Source organism: Euprymna scolopes, chromosome 11, assembly GCF_053919585.1.
Source record: "Euprymna scolopes isolate OS-2025 chromosome 11, ASM5391958v1, whole genome shotgun sequence".
NCBI classification, from domain to species: Eukaryota; Metazoa; Mollusca; class Cephalopoda; order Sepiida; family Sepiolidae; genus Euprymna; species Euprymna scolopes.
Window position 1 is genome coordinate 29,562,621 of NC_136492.1, and position 15,828 is coordinate 29,578,448.

At 34.6% G+C, this 15,828-nt stretch overlaps 1 protein-coding gene across 1 annotated transcript in view; it reads left to right on the forward strand.

The window, feature by feature from the left end:
• Positions 1 to 15,503, forward strand: part of LOC145287818 (ER membrane protein complex subunit 5-like) — a 31,600-nt gene extending 16,097 nt beyond the window's left edge. Inside the window, exons 3-4 of the mRNA XM_080135680.1 lie at positions 6,081 to 6,184; positions 15,353 to 15,503. Of these exons, the coding sequence (XP_079991806.1) occupies positions 6,081 to 6,184; positions 15,353 to 15,425 (177 nt within the window). The 3' untranslated portion in view covers positions 15,426 to 15,503. The remainder of the gene's footprint in view (positions 1 to 6,080; positions 6,185 to 15,352) is intronic.
• Positions 15,504 to 15,828: the final 325 nt, after the last annotated feature.

Sequence of the window (15,828 nt, forward strand, 5' to 3'; positions counted from 1 at the left end):
ACTTAAAAATACCAACCAAAATAATAAAAACAATTAAACTAAAGTCCATAAATAAATATTTAAATAAAACAACTGGAAATGAAAAATTTTTCAAATCGATCAAGATTCCACTAGACCTTGTCGGCAGGGCATCAGAATATGCCGACTGCCCCCCTGCAGAGAGTAGAAGTACCTCAATGGGGCTACCTGTTGGCCGTGAGTAGCGACCCGTAATGCCATTAGGACAGGATCCTGGTGGTTGAGAGACTTGGAGGTCAGATTTTAGTACCCCCACTTCCCAACACACCACTTTGGCCCTTACTGGGCTAGATGGGCGGTCGGATGATCCGATCAATCGGCTGGTCACGTCTAGCGCATCACTTATACACATATAACCTACACAAAACCTAAATACTACACAACATTCTCCCATCAACACAGATCCATAAATAAGTGATGAAAGCGATGGCTAAGGGTCAATTGTATATAATGAATAAAAACTAGACATGGCTGTTTTCCTCTAATATATCCCATTTTCTACTTGGATGAGAAAAATTAAGAAACACAAATGCTCGAAGTCTACATTATATGCAAGTATACCATTCCTGTAACCCTGTTGTAGCCAGGGAGAATGGGTCCCCCCCTGTGCGCATCCCAAATAGGGCTCCGAGGTGGGTGGGGAGCAGGAATGATGAACCCACAAACAATCCTAATGTTACAAAACACCAAGTAAAAAAAGACTGCTAAACACTTCGGATAGTGACTCGACTGAGGAACAGGATATATTTCCAAATTTTATAATAATGGAATCCACTGAAGAAACACCATTAACCAAACTTTCCCCCTTTAAGATAGAGAAAATATTATCTAAAAATATAAAACCCAAAATGGTTAAAAAATTAAGAAATGGCACTCTGCTAATAGAAATCCTCACAAAACAACAAGCGGATGAACTCCTAAAATGGAAACATTTCGATAATATAAAAATAAAAACATACCCCCCACAAAACACTAAACAATGCAAAGGAGTGGTAAAAAGCTGTGAACTTTCACTTTGTCCCATTGACGAAATACGTTCATATCTGAAAGAACAGAACGTAACAGACATTAGACGAATTCAAGTTAAAAAAATGGAGAAATGATAAACATACACGTACATACTAACCTTTTACCAACAAAAAATCCCACCAGAAATAAAAATAGCCTATGAGAAACTGAAAGTCGAAACTTACATCCCCAACCTACTGCGTTGCTTCAAATGTCAAAAATTTGGCCACCATCAGAATCAATGCACACGCCACCCAGTGTGTGGAAGGTGATGAGAAAATGACAATCATACCAACTGTCAAAAAACTCCCAAATATACCAACTGTAAAGAAAATCACAGTGCCTACTCTACAGATTGTGAAATTCGGAAAAAAGAAAAAGAAATTACCAAAATTAAACACAGGCTAAACATCACCTACCCAGAAGCAAGGAAAAAGTTGAAACCATCAAATATTCAGAAATAACAAAAAAGAATACTCCTAATACTAATAAGCACAACAATTATCACACAACAAACTTAGACATTAAAATCCAAGACCTCACCGACCAAATCAAAATATTAAACACAATTGAAGAAATGAAAAACATAAATATAAACAAAACCTCACTGGAACCAAAAACCCAAACACCACACCCAATAGAAACAACCCCTTTAGCCGATAAAGAAAACAAAAAAAAGCAAACACCAAAAAACATACCAGAGGAAAAAAGAACCAAAATAACAGAAAAAAAAAATTCAACGGATAGGTCACGTTCACTCTCCAGGCCAAAAGACACTCCCCTGAGTGTTCAGAAAGGGGTAGACATGCCGAAGGATCCCCCGGAAAGAAGGGGCCGGCGGAACATCGAAAAACCTCTGCGGCGCATGAACCTAAACTCCCCAACACACCACAACCACGACCACGCTCACAATCCAAAAGTAGAGATAAACAAAAAAACACTATGCCTCTAGGACTCGAAAACCAAGAAGTCATGGAGACTGAGGAATCAAAAGATATCCCTCTTACCCCATGAACCTATAAATGACGATAAATAAGGAAAAAAATAAATAAATAAAAACAATACCCATGCAAAACCTTACAAATCATAACAAAACAACATTCCTACAATGGAACTGCAGAGAACTAAAACCTAATCATGAAGAAATACTAGAAATCATCAACAAACAATATGTCTACAAGAAACACTACTCAAAGAAAATCACAACTACAAATTCAAAGAATATAACATGTATACCAAAACCCATATATCTACAACAAATAGAGCAATCTGAGGAGTGTCCATACTAATCAAAAACACTATACATCACACAATCCTCCAATTAAACACTGAACTACAAGCAATAGCACTAACGGCTAACCTACACCACAAAATCACAATCTGCTCCATATACATTCCACCAAATCAGCCAATAAAAAAAAATGAAATAGACATGCTAATTAACCAACTCCCACCCCCATTTATAATAATGGGAGATTTTAATGCACACAGTGACCATTGGGGAAGTAATCAAAACAACAACAAAGGCAATATAATAAATGAAATTTTAAATACAATAAACCTATGTATACTAAACAATGGTAAAAATACCTACATGCACCCAGCCAATGAATCCATGTCTGCAATAGACTTAACAATATGCACTCCATCCATTTATATGGACTTCCATTGGGATGTACTAGAAGATCAACACGGAAGTGATCACTATCCCACCATACTTAAGAGTAATCAAAAAATATCGGAAGAAAAAGTCCCAAAATGGAAATTACATAAAGCCAACCGGGAAACATTTACCAATCTTTGCAGAACAGAATTAGACACGAACATTCTAAATAAAGAAGAACCACTAAAACATTTCACACAAACCTTAAACAATATTGCCACCAAAACAATACCCAAAACTTCAACAAACCCCACAAAAAAAACCAAACTCTTGGTTTAATGAAACCTGCAAAAATGCTGTCAAAGAAAGAAAAAAAAAAACACTTAAAAAATTCAAACAAAACCCTACAACAATTAACTTACAAAAATATAGAGAGATGCGTGCCAAAGCACGATACACCATAAAACAAAGCAAAAAAACATCCTGGAAAAATTATATTTCACAGCTAAACAACCAAACACCAACTAAAAAAAATATGGAATATAATAAAGAAAATAGCTGGAAAAGAAACACAAAATACCATAAATCATTTAATTAAAACTGATGGAACAAAATGCATAAACAACAAAGAAATAACTAATTTACTAGCTGAAGAATTCTACAAAAATTCATCAAACAAACAGTACTCAATATCATTCCAAATTCGTAAAGAAACAGCAGAAAGAGAAAAACTTGATTTTACAACTAATAACAAAGAAACATACAGCATACCATTCAACATAAAAACTTTTCTACCAGCAAACCAAAAAACCAAAAAACATACCTTCTTTCGGATATCGCATCAAAGAAATATTAACTCAAATTAACGAAAACCCTAATAACATAGTCACACACAGTAAGCAACAAACCACCATGGACTTTGAAAGATCCAAGCACTGATCTGACTCTTACTACATACCAAAAAAACAATACCAACAACTTAATAAATAAAAGCCACTTCGGCGAACTCAGAGAAAAGTACCTACAACACAAAGAAATATACACTGATGGAACCAAAACAAAAAAAGGAACAGGTGCGGCATGTACAGATGGACAGAACCATCTCCAAATAAGACTTCCCATCGACGCATCAATATACACAGCAGAACTACAAGCAATCAAAATGGCACGTGAATTAAGAACGGCAATAAGAAAAAATTTATTATATATACTGATTCTTTGTCATGCATCTTAGCTCTAAGAGAAGAACTAAAGCGTCCTTATATATTAGATATAATGAACAAATACAATGAAATTATTGAAAAAGGTAAAGAAATAATCTTAGCCTGGATACCAAGTCATGTTGGTATTCCAGGCAATGAAGAACTTGACAAATTAGCCAAAGAAGCCATTATCAAAAATATAACAAACATCAAAATACCATACACAGATTTCAGCAGAAAAATAAGGGAATATAACAAAAATAAATGGCAAACAGGATGGGACACATATACCCAAAACAAACTACACAAGCACCAACCCATAATAAAACACAAAAACAAAACAACGATAAAAGGACGAAGAGAAAATATTGTTCTAAACAGAATCAGAATCAGACATACCAAATTAACACACTCGCACCTAATCGAAGCAACAGAAAAACCAAAATGCACTTTCTGCGACAAACAGATGACAATAAAACATATATTAACAGAATGTCAAAAATATGAAACTATCAGAAATAAATATTATACAGTAAACGAAATCAAAGAATTGTTTCACAAGGTAACACCATACCAAATCATCAAATACTTAAAAAAAAAAAAAAAAAAAAAAAATACAACTCTTCAAATCACTTTAAACTGTAAAAACTCAAAAAATTTTAAAATACATAACTCAGAAAAAAAAAAAAACAAACAACAAAAACTATTTCAACTAAAAACATAGCTTGGCATTAAAAGACCCACAGTGGTTGATATGCCGTGAAGCCCCAATAAACCAACCAACCAACCTTTCTGTTAAATTGGAGGACCAATAATCGCAATATATAGCAGATTGTTGTACAAAAAAAATAATGAATGCATATTGTTGCAATATTTTAAGATTAATGGGGTATGATCCCACACAGTCGGAAGATTCTATTTATAAACGATGCTGCTAAGAACTGACGAATCAAATTAATTCACGTTCTGCTACCAACCAATCAGAAACCAGAATTGCTTCATAAATATTAAACCTTTTCTGGAGCAATTTCACATGTTCTTTCCCAGGTTTCGACATGGTAAGAATAGTTTGTTCTGTGGAACTGTCTACTACAAACAAGTCACCTCCCAGGACTTGTGTGTAACAGCGAACCATCTGAAACTGTTCTGAAAGTCAAAATGGCTTACACTTCTACAATAGTTTAAGGATTGGGATCACTTCCTGATTACTTCTTCTAAAATGAGTTGCATATTTGAAAGGTTGGGAAGCACTGGTATATAGTTTTTTTTTTTAGTAAGCTTTTGTAAGTAGTTTGCATAATAGAAAGTATAGGGCACCAATTAAGGGTGAATCTCTGACCAGTTGCAACCAAGGGGTGACTCCATTCTTGCAAAAGCCCTCAAATTAAGACTTCAACACTAAATACAGTTTTGTGTCATACCCATTCCATTCCCTGCAGTCATTTATATTTGAAGGCCTGGTGCATTATCTGCCGGTGTTGAAACTTTCCTCTCTTGGTGTGGAACATCTTTCTGCAGGTAGCACATGCGAAGCAGCCAGAATTGTATCTGAAGTGCCTAACCCAGGATTGTACCTTCTGAAGTGCCTAACCCAGGATTGTACCTTCTGAAGTGTCTAACCTAGGATGGTTAGTTGGAAAGCTTGAGTGATCGGTGAAGTTTTTGAATTTTTGAGGATTGATAATTTGTATTTGAACTACTGTTCTCCTCTTGAGTGTTATTTTCACATTTCGACCGATATAACCTCCGACCTTCTTCACGTGTGAACCTTCAACCTCTAGCAGAGTTTCACTTAGAACTGAATTTCACTTAGTACTTTATTCGTTAAGTCTTGTGGGACCATGGATTAAATAAAGAGTTCTGTTTTAATTGATAAGCTACATCTGAAAAAGGTTGGTGGTTTACATCAGCTGAAACATGAAAATAGCACTCAAAATGAGAACAGTAGTCCAAAAAATTTAAAACAATACAAATTATCAATCCTCATCTCAGAAATTAAGGAATATGTCTGTTATTGGTTTTGTAAGTGCTGTAGTCATGGTAACAACATAGGAACCGATCAGCACAAGTTGAAAAAAAAAATATTAAAAGTATCTAAATTTTAAGATGCATCAATGAAATAATATAACAGCTAACAAATTCATCTCTTTTTCTGATTTTAGTGCAATCCTTGAAATAGGTAATTAAAGGAGTTCTATAATTATTTACCTTTCTACATCTTAATGTTTCATTTGTTTTATTTTCTCCAGATACTCCTGCAGTGTTTGTTGGGACTTTTAGTCATTTGTTATGGAGTTGTACATATTGCAGGTGCATTTAAAGAGATTAAATCTAGTGCTGAACTCGAAAACAAGTAAGTCACTAAATGTATTTAAAGTTTTTATTCATTGTAATCTCTTACGCTTGGTTTAGATCTCACCCCCACCCTCTCTTTATCTTTCTCTTTATCTATCACTTAGAACACATATCCATGCATTTATTAATGAAATTTTTTAGATTATAATTATTCTCATTTGTCCATACTCATGCAGAATATAGACTGCTCAAATAATATTTTAAAAGCTATTTTTTTTACATGGGAGAGGGGGCCCTTTTCAATTATTCTGTACTTTCACCTAACAATTTAATAAACAAAAGATATTGTAAAAATTAAATTCAACTTGAAAATCCTATCTAAAAAAAAATAGCATGCTTCATATTCTGCACAAGTACTCATTTTTTGTCTTATCTCATGCAAAGATTAAACATTTCATGACTGATTTCCAACTTCTCTTGTATGTTGTCTTTGCCGTCACTCGGAGTACCATCAACTCATCCCCTTTATGTCTTAATCAGTCTATTACATGGTTTTAGAGCATTTTGACTAACAGTGAGTGATGTGACCCTACCAATTAAAGTATTCCTAAGCTGTGGCACAATTTCTCTTGAAATCCAGTGAGATCGGTAATTTTCTCCATCCCGTGCACTGAAACCAAAATCATGCCATTCTCATGTTTTATTGTCAATCATGTCTAACAGTCATACAAGAATACAGGAGTCATAATTGCAGATAAATTTTCGTCATCTTTCCTAAACAGTAGCCCAGTCTGAAGTACACGATGAATATATAAGCATTCACAGTAAACATGCATATTAACCTAGTTGAGCGTGGCCTACGTAAACAAAAAGGCCATTCCACTAATGTCACATGACTTGCTGATGTCGTAAAGTACAATGGCCACGGTTAGGCAATAGACGACTATGAGTATAGTTATTTTCTGTTTTAATTCTCAAAAGAAATTGCCACGGATTTATAAAACTGGTTCAAAAGTGACAGTATTTTCTTTTCCGAACGATAAAGAATTATTTTACATTTGGACACGTGCAATTAAAAGGGAGAATTTTTTGTCAGAAAAATATTATAGTGAAATTTTGTTGTTTAAAATTGTATTTAATTCTTATGCCTGAAAGTATCCTGTACCTCTGAGGCCACCATTCGCCCATGTATGGAGTATTGTTGTCACATTTGGGCTGGTGCATCTGCTACTTGTCTCTCACTCCTCATAGGGTTCAAAAGAGTCACCAACCTGATAGGTCCTGAACTGTCATCTAAGCTTCAGCCTCTGTCCCATCGACGAAATGTTGCATCCGTCTGCCTGTTCTACAAGCACTTTAATGGTGAATGCTCTGACGAACTACAAGCTAAGAGTAAATTTACTGAAACTATCAAAAAACGCATCGAAGCACAGAAATTAGGAACCCGTGACTTCTGGAAAATCTACAATAGTGTTAGTAAATAATGGGCAATCAACTATTCCCCCACTATCGAACAATCATGAGGTTGCTTGCTCAGCAACAAAGAAGGCTAACATGTTTGCCAGTCAGTTTGCCTCAAACTCCACACTGGACCCTGCTAATCACACCCTCCCTAACTTTCCTTTGCGGACAGATGCCACACTAGACGATCTGAAAATCACCCCTTCTCAGGTGCATGCTATCATAAAAAATCTTGACACTTCAAAAGCATGTGGACCTGATCTCATCCTGGCTGTGCTATTAAAAAATGCTCTGCCGAAGTAGCTCCAGTTCTCTCCAAACTTTACAACAAATGCCTTAATGAATCTTGCTTTCCTGCCTGCTGTAAAACTGCTTCTGTCGTGCCAGTTTTCAAGAATTCTGGGAAAGAACTGACCCAGTAAATTATCACCCCATTAGCCTCCTCCCACTTTTTGCCAAAATATTTGAGTCCATAATTAACCAAGCTCTAGTCCATCACCTTACAGATGCTAAACTTCTGACCGACCAACAATATGGATTTAGGCAGGCCTGTTCCACAGCAGACATCCTAACTGTAATCTCTGAATGTATATACCATTCACTGGACAAAGCAGCAGAGGGTAGAGCAGTAGCTCTAAATATATCTAAGACTTTTGACAGGGTATGGCATCAAGGTCTTCTCAGGAAAATCAGATCATGCGGTATCACTGAAAAAATACCTAACATAATTAAATCCTTCTTAGATAAGAGAAAAATCCAGGTTATCCTCGACGGTTGTACATCTAAGCAATATGATATAAATGCAGGAGTGCCTCAATGGTCTATCCTTGGACCTCTATTAGTCCTAATATTCATAAATGACCTCCCTGACAAAATTGTTTGTGAGATGGGTATATATGCTGATGACACCACGTTCTATAACAGACACAACAGGAAAACAAATGAACATGTATCTAAAGAAATGGCAAAAACACTAGAGGATGATCTTCGATCTGTAGTGGAATGGGGACAAAAATGGATGGTCACATTCAATGCTGCTAAGACTAAACTTGTTTCCTTCAATAATTACAAGAAACCTTCTCTACCACCAACAGCAATGACCAAAGACTCTTTATCTGAAAATACATCTTTTAAACTCCTCGGCTTAACGTTCACAGGAAACAAAGTTGGAACAATTACATTGAGAGCATTGCCAGGACCGCTGCGAAGAAGGTAGCCTCTCTCTACCGTGCTAGAAAGCTATTAATGCCCGAAAGTATCCTGTATCTCTATAAGTCCACCATTCGCCCATGTATGGAGTAGTGTTGTCATATTTGGGCTGGTGCATCTGCTGTTGTGTAGGTATCTCCCTTAGGCTTGGAATTTTTCTCAAAGGGAGATAACTCTATCATATTTATATCAGATATAAACAATGGGTTCTTATTTAGAATTCCATCTAAGTAAAAAAACCAAAACTGCACAAAAAATCTGTATCATATATGTACACGTCATGGAACGAAAGTGTCATGTTCCAAAGTCATGTCACGAGAACATTTATTGTTTGGGTTTCTAACAGTATTTTGTATATTTTTAAGTCATTGTCGAGATTTCAAAGACATGAGATATCACGTGGTTAGTTTTCTTGCGCTTGTGTAACACTAATTGTCGAAATAAACAAACATTTTACATTAAATAAATACACTAAAAACTTATCCAACTAGGTAGAAGAGTAACTTATCTTGCCTTTGGTAATATTTATTTAGGTGCTTATGCACTTATGTTACCGTGCTAATTTTTCAAATAGTATTTTCAAGTTAAATTCAAGTTTCACAATATCTTTTCTTTTATTTAATTGTTAGGTGAAAGTACATAATAGTTAACAAAACACCCTTCCCTCCCCATGTTAAAAATGGGTTTCTAAATAACCTTATTTCAGCATGGTAGCATAAGTGCACAAGTACCATTTATTTATTTATTTTTACCACTAAAAAACACAATTCTACAAGTAATAAATACAATGATAACAGAAACGCATGTACTTAGTACATTTTGTTGTTTTTTTTACGTTTTTAGTACATGTGTACTAAAAACGTTAAAAACAACAAAATAGTATTGTTTGGAAATAAAATTTGAAAAACTTGAAAATAATTTTTTTAAATTGACGGACTCAACATAAAAAATGAAACATTTTTCTGCTTTCGTTTTGAAAGCAGAAAAAACAGTTTTCTATTTTTAAGCGAATAGAAATGTTAATAAGCTGACTGTAGTTAGCGCGTAGCAAGTCGTTTTACATTACAGGGATACAGCCAATACACTACTGATTATTATATTGTACCCAATATCTAGTAGTGATTTCAAAAGTAAAACATATATGTCTATATATATGGATGTATGACTTGGGTGCCATCAGCTAGAATGGAAACTAAAACATAATCGTCTCCAGCCTCATCATCCATTACCTGTTGACTTAGTTCCATATGTATACAAAAACTGCAAAAAAGTTTGATCCCTTAGCAACTATTTTTACCAGCTAAAAATCAAATCGAATTTGTTCCACAACTCCAAATTTCCTATATATTAAGTTTCACATCTGTAAATCCAAAATTGATGAAGGCATTTGGTGGAGATCATTTCTCAAGCAGACAATGTCACTCTCTCTCTTTCTCTCTCTAATATATATATATATACTAGCAAAAGTACCCGTCGTTAACTGGGTTCAAAAATAGCCTACCGAAAATGGACTGATTTATGAAAGTATGATAGTTTATGAAAACGAAGGGTTGTAAATTTGGGTTGAATTTGGGGATATCAAAACCAAAGCAAAATATGATGAAAGTAAAAATAAAATAGATAAACTCCATAATTTATTATACCATACCTGTTCACACTGAAACACTTATCACAATATTCTGTGGATCTATATTAAAAAACCTTGTTAAACTTTGTGACATATTTTCATTCTATGGAGATCAGGTGCGAACGAACACCCCATAATTTTATTATACCATATTTCTTCAAACTGAAACATAACTATCAAAGTATACTTATGCAGATAGATATGTAAAGTCTTTATTAAAGTTTGTGCCTATTTCCATTCCATGGAGGCCAGGCGTGAACGTAGACACCGCAATTTTATTATACCATCCCTATTTAAGTAAAAACATATTTATCAAAGTATTCTTATGTATATCTATATCAGAAACACTTGTAAACGTTTTTCTTTATTTTTAAATTTTTTATTTCCATACTTTGTGAACCAGGCGCAAACGCAGACCCCACAATTTTAATGAACCACCGTTCTGCCAGATCAAACCTACCCATTCCTGTGTCTCGATACATCTATCATTATATTCAATCCTTTTTTTTAAAATAGTCAACGATATAGGAGCCTATTCGTGATCAGACACACACACACACATACATTCAGCTTTATATTATATATATGAGAGAGAGAGCTAGACTTTTTTCCTTTACAAATAATAGCATGTGGAGGCAATTAATCTAATATCCTTTCCAACTTTCATTTTTCCTTTGTCTCAAACTTTTGTATTTTTGATGATTTAAATTAATTTCCCCAAAGGTGTTGAAAGAGCTGGTTAAAACGTTTTTCTTCTTTTTTTTTTTCACTTTTTCCTTTTCTTTTTTCTTCCTCTTTCATTTTTTTAACACTAGAAAATATATATTCCTTTTTGCTTGTATATTTTTGCTGGTTTGGGAAGATTATATAATTATGAAAGAACTACATTAAATGTATATATTATTCCTTAATTGGAATACATTTTTGAGATGAGCATTATATATATTAATTTATTTTTATTTCGGACTATTATTCTCATTTTTATCAGTTGTTGTTTTTCATATTTTATTGGTTTGTTTATTCACAACGTTTCGGCCAACTAATTCCTCTGTGCCAGAGGTTTACTTGGCCAAAAATGTGGTGAGGTGACAACAACTATGGATGGCAGTGATGGCTGAGAATACAGTTGGGAGATTCACAGTTCCTATCCATGGAAGATCAGATAATAAATAAACGTGGATTTATAAGATCAAAGAATCCAACCTTGATCGCCCTTTGGGGCCCGTGGCGCAGTTGATAGAGACGTTGAATCTCTATAGTTCCAGATGAACATTGTCTGAAGATAGCGGTTTCAATCCCACCCAAAGTGTGCCAGAGGTTTACTTGGCCAAAAATGTGGTGAGACAACAACAACTACGGATGGCAGTGATGGCTGAGAATACAGTTGGGAGATTCGAAGTTCCTATCCATCACGGTTACCACCTGACGAAGGCCAGAGGAATTAGTTGGCCGAAACATTGTGAATAAACAAACCAATAAAATATGAAAAACAATAACTAATAAAGATGAGAATAGTAGTCTGAAATAAAAATAAATTAATATACATTAAATGTGTTAAAACAATTGTTTTGAACTATTAAAATAATTTCCATATGTATACAAAAACTGAAAAAAAATAGCATTATTTAAGCTATAAATGTCTTGTGCATACGTACAAGAGCACTTTAACTTGATTTACAATAATATTTATGCATATTTTTTATTATCACTTATGTTTGAATTCATATTTTGAAACATGACATAAACCAAATCTGTGATGTCTCACCAAACTTATTTTATTGCAATGTTTTAAGCTTTATTTATTAGAAATAGGAGTAGGCTATAGAAACAAAATTTTTCAAATAAATGCCAAAAGTGGCTTATTACCTTCATTTATATGTAAATAGATGGGAACAAGTGATTTTTTTCAAAACTGGTAAAAATTGGAGGGTCGCTGGCCCCAAACGTGATTTGACCGCGTCAACGCGTGAAAATGGCCCAAATTTCGCCCCCGAACATACTTAATCATTTATTGAAAGCCACAGGGTGCATTTTTTGACTATAAATGCATTTGTATCATTAAATCTAACATTCCCATTGGCTATCCCACAAGTATAGGGCTTTTTAGGGTATCTCAGAGTCCAAAATGGGTCAAAATTACCCCAAAATTAGCCAAAAATGGTCGGAAATCACGGATTTTCCAAAATGCACCTCCCAAGCCACACAGGGTGCAATTTTTGACCATAAATGGCTCTATAGCATTAAATCTAACATTCTCACTGGCTATCCCACCTATATAGGGCTTTTCAAGGTATCTTAAGGGTCCAAAATGGGTCAAATTTACCCAAAGATTAGCCAAAAATCAATGAAAATCATGGATAATCCCCAAAATGCAGGTATTATATCTCATCGGGCTCCTATAAACACTCCTGTATGGCTTTTTACAGTTGGAAGACTGAAATAACCACCCTGTTATCTTATCCATTTGTATTTAGGGTATTTAGAGATCTTTGGGGGATGTAAAAAGGGTCAAAACAATCCAAAAATGACAAAATTACGCTTTACGGTACATAACATATGAATCATTAGTTCATTCATCAGTGATACTTTTTAGAAACATTGTAACTTTACTACATCAACTTCTCAGAAAGTAATTAATTGAACATTGAATGTCAATAAAATGCTGTCCAAGAAGAGTCTGAATTCATATTGTTCTCATAGTTACCCCAAAATTGATGAAAATGGCCCTCGATTTGCTATTTCTCGATTTGTAACCAATATATTGAATAACTTGATAAAAGGTATGAGTAATTAGCAAAGGAATTATTTTGTTATTTCAAGACACAGCTTCACTTCACATTACGATTGTGCAGTTCTTGCTCTGCCAGAAACCGTTCATGTTCCATATCGACGTGGAAAGTGTCAATGAGCCATTTGCGAGAGAGAGACTTTTGATTGACAAAGAATCTTCGTTCATGTACATCAAATTTATCAGGATTCACATCTTTTGAAAGTATATTGAAAAGGACATGGTGCTCTCGTTTCCATTTAATCATATTCACACGTCTGGAACCCTTTGCTTTGTAGACATCTTTGTCGTAAATTTTTAGCGATCAATCAAGCTTGTGTTTTATCCCAGGTATTGTAACATAACGAACATCACTTCCAAAGGCTTTCTGCCACAATTGTAGTAATCGCAAGAACTGGTGAATATGATTTTTCTGTGTCGTGGTACCATATTTGGCAGCATGATGTTGCACAGCTTGAACACATTCAGCCTCAGTTGGAAGAGAATCAAGCAGAAAATAAGTCCAATCGTCGTAATTATAATCTTCGTCAATCTGCCCTGCTATACCAGCCATGTTCATTGCATTTTACTAACTGAAAAAGAAAGCAAAGTTCAATCAAATTCACAATTAATGCAATGCAATGTTATTGTGTCTATTTAAAGATGCCATTGCATTGTTACAGAAAGAAAACGTTTCCTTATTTGGTAATTTTCCATCTATAACTCAAATTAAGTCTCTTTTTGACAACCTATGTTGATTCTTAGGGACTTTTTGACTCTCTTTGGCTAAATCGGCCATATTTAGCCCCTTTTAAAGGTCCTTATACCCCTCATTAACAGTGCAAAAGTTAGGAGAGTGCCTGCTTCAAGCATTTCCCAACAGTTTCTGCCATGTAGAGGTGTCTTTGGGCCCATGGGAGGTGCATTTTGGAAAATCCGTGATTTCCGACCATTTTTGGCTAATTTTGGGGTAATTTTGACCCATTTTGGACTCTGAGATACCCTAAAAAACCCTATACTTGTGGGATAGCCAATGGGAATGTTAGATTTAATGATACAAATGCATTTATAGTCAAAAAATGCACCCTGTGGCTTTCAATAAGTGATTAAGTGTGTTCGGGAGCGAAATTTGGGCCATTTTCACGCGTCGACGTGGTCAAATCACGTTTGGGGCCAGCAACCCTCCAATTTTGACCCGTTTTGAACAAAATCACTTGTTCCCATATATTTACATATAAATGAAGGTAATAAGCCACTTTTGGCATTTATTTGAAACATTTTGTTTCTATTAGAAAGCCCAAATAAGATGGTAGAATCTCAGACCATGTATCTTATCATTTTGGTTTGCTGTCATAGCATTAACTTTATTTGTTGCAAATTTATTATTTACTATTGATGCAATATTTTCCATTTGTAAAGATAGTTTAGATTTCTAACATTTCAAAATGAGAGAATTCTCACAATGTATTTGATTAAATTTTAAAAGATTTCTGCAATGTATTATGGTTTTAAAAAATGTGATGGACAGATGGACAGGCAAAATCTCTATTAATATAAGATTGTCAAAAATATTAAAAAGTATTTTTGTCATAAGTAAAATTAATTCCATGAACAGAACAGTTTTGCACCACTGAGTAGAAAAGCATCAGTCAAGAATCCGTTCTTGGCAATCAGCCCGACAAGTACCAGGCCAAGAACTGGTTCAGTACCTGTTTGGGTATCACCCACAATCCACATATGGTGTAATCGTCCTAGACTTAAGGAAGTACTTCTTATCAAAATGCTCCAATGGTTTAGGCACACTCTTCGTCTGTCACCAACTGACCTGATTAACAAAGCAATAGCACCAACATCACTTCCAGGATCGTGCAAGAAAAGTGGTGGTCAACTCAGGATGTGGCTGGTGCATAAAACTGACTCAGAAGCTATGGTCGATCTTCAGTATGTGACAATGGAATCACAAATGGCTGAAGTACACTGAAGAGTCAGCAGTAGAAAAAGCTGGATGGACTGCATTGAATTATGATGCAGTGAATTCACTTGGAGTCAGCTCAACCCTAACACCGGATGAATGCCATCACAAGTAATGAAAAGCATGTGTTTTTGTTTATTGTTCCTTTTTTTTTTTATGAACTTATCAGAATATTTTTATTTATTTACAGAAATTGGGAGATGTTGAGCAACCGCCAATCATTTTGCAGTTTTAACCACAGAGGCAAAGCCTTATTCGGATGAAGTAGAATATAATGTTCATTTATATTTTTCGTTTCTTGTGTTGTCATTTTTTTGTAAATAAATATTGTAAAACCATTATTCTATGCACATTTGTTTTTATATTTACAATTGAAAAAGCATAGTGATGTTAAATCACTTGCACTGAGTTTTTTGGGGGGGGTTTTTATTTACAATTTCGAGTCTATCTTCATTTGCTTGTGTTTGGCCTAAATATGTAGCTTTCTGAGTCGCTATGATAAAAAAGTACCTGAATTCAACAATTAGAGTAATGCGTCACTGACCATTTCTGTGGATGCATCTATAAATTATTTTCCAATTTTGATGGCAGGTTGATTTTAACAAGGATTCAACATTTTTTTTTTTTTTTTTAATTTTATTTTATTTATTTTTTTTTTTTAATGTC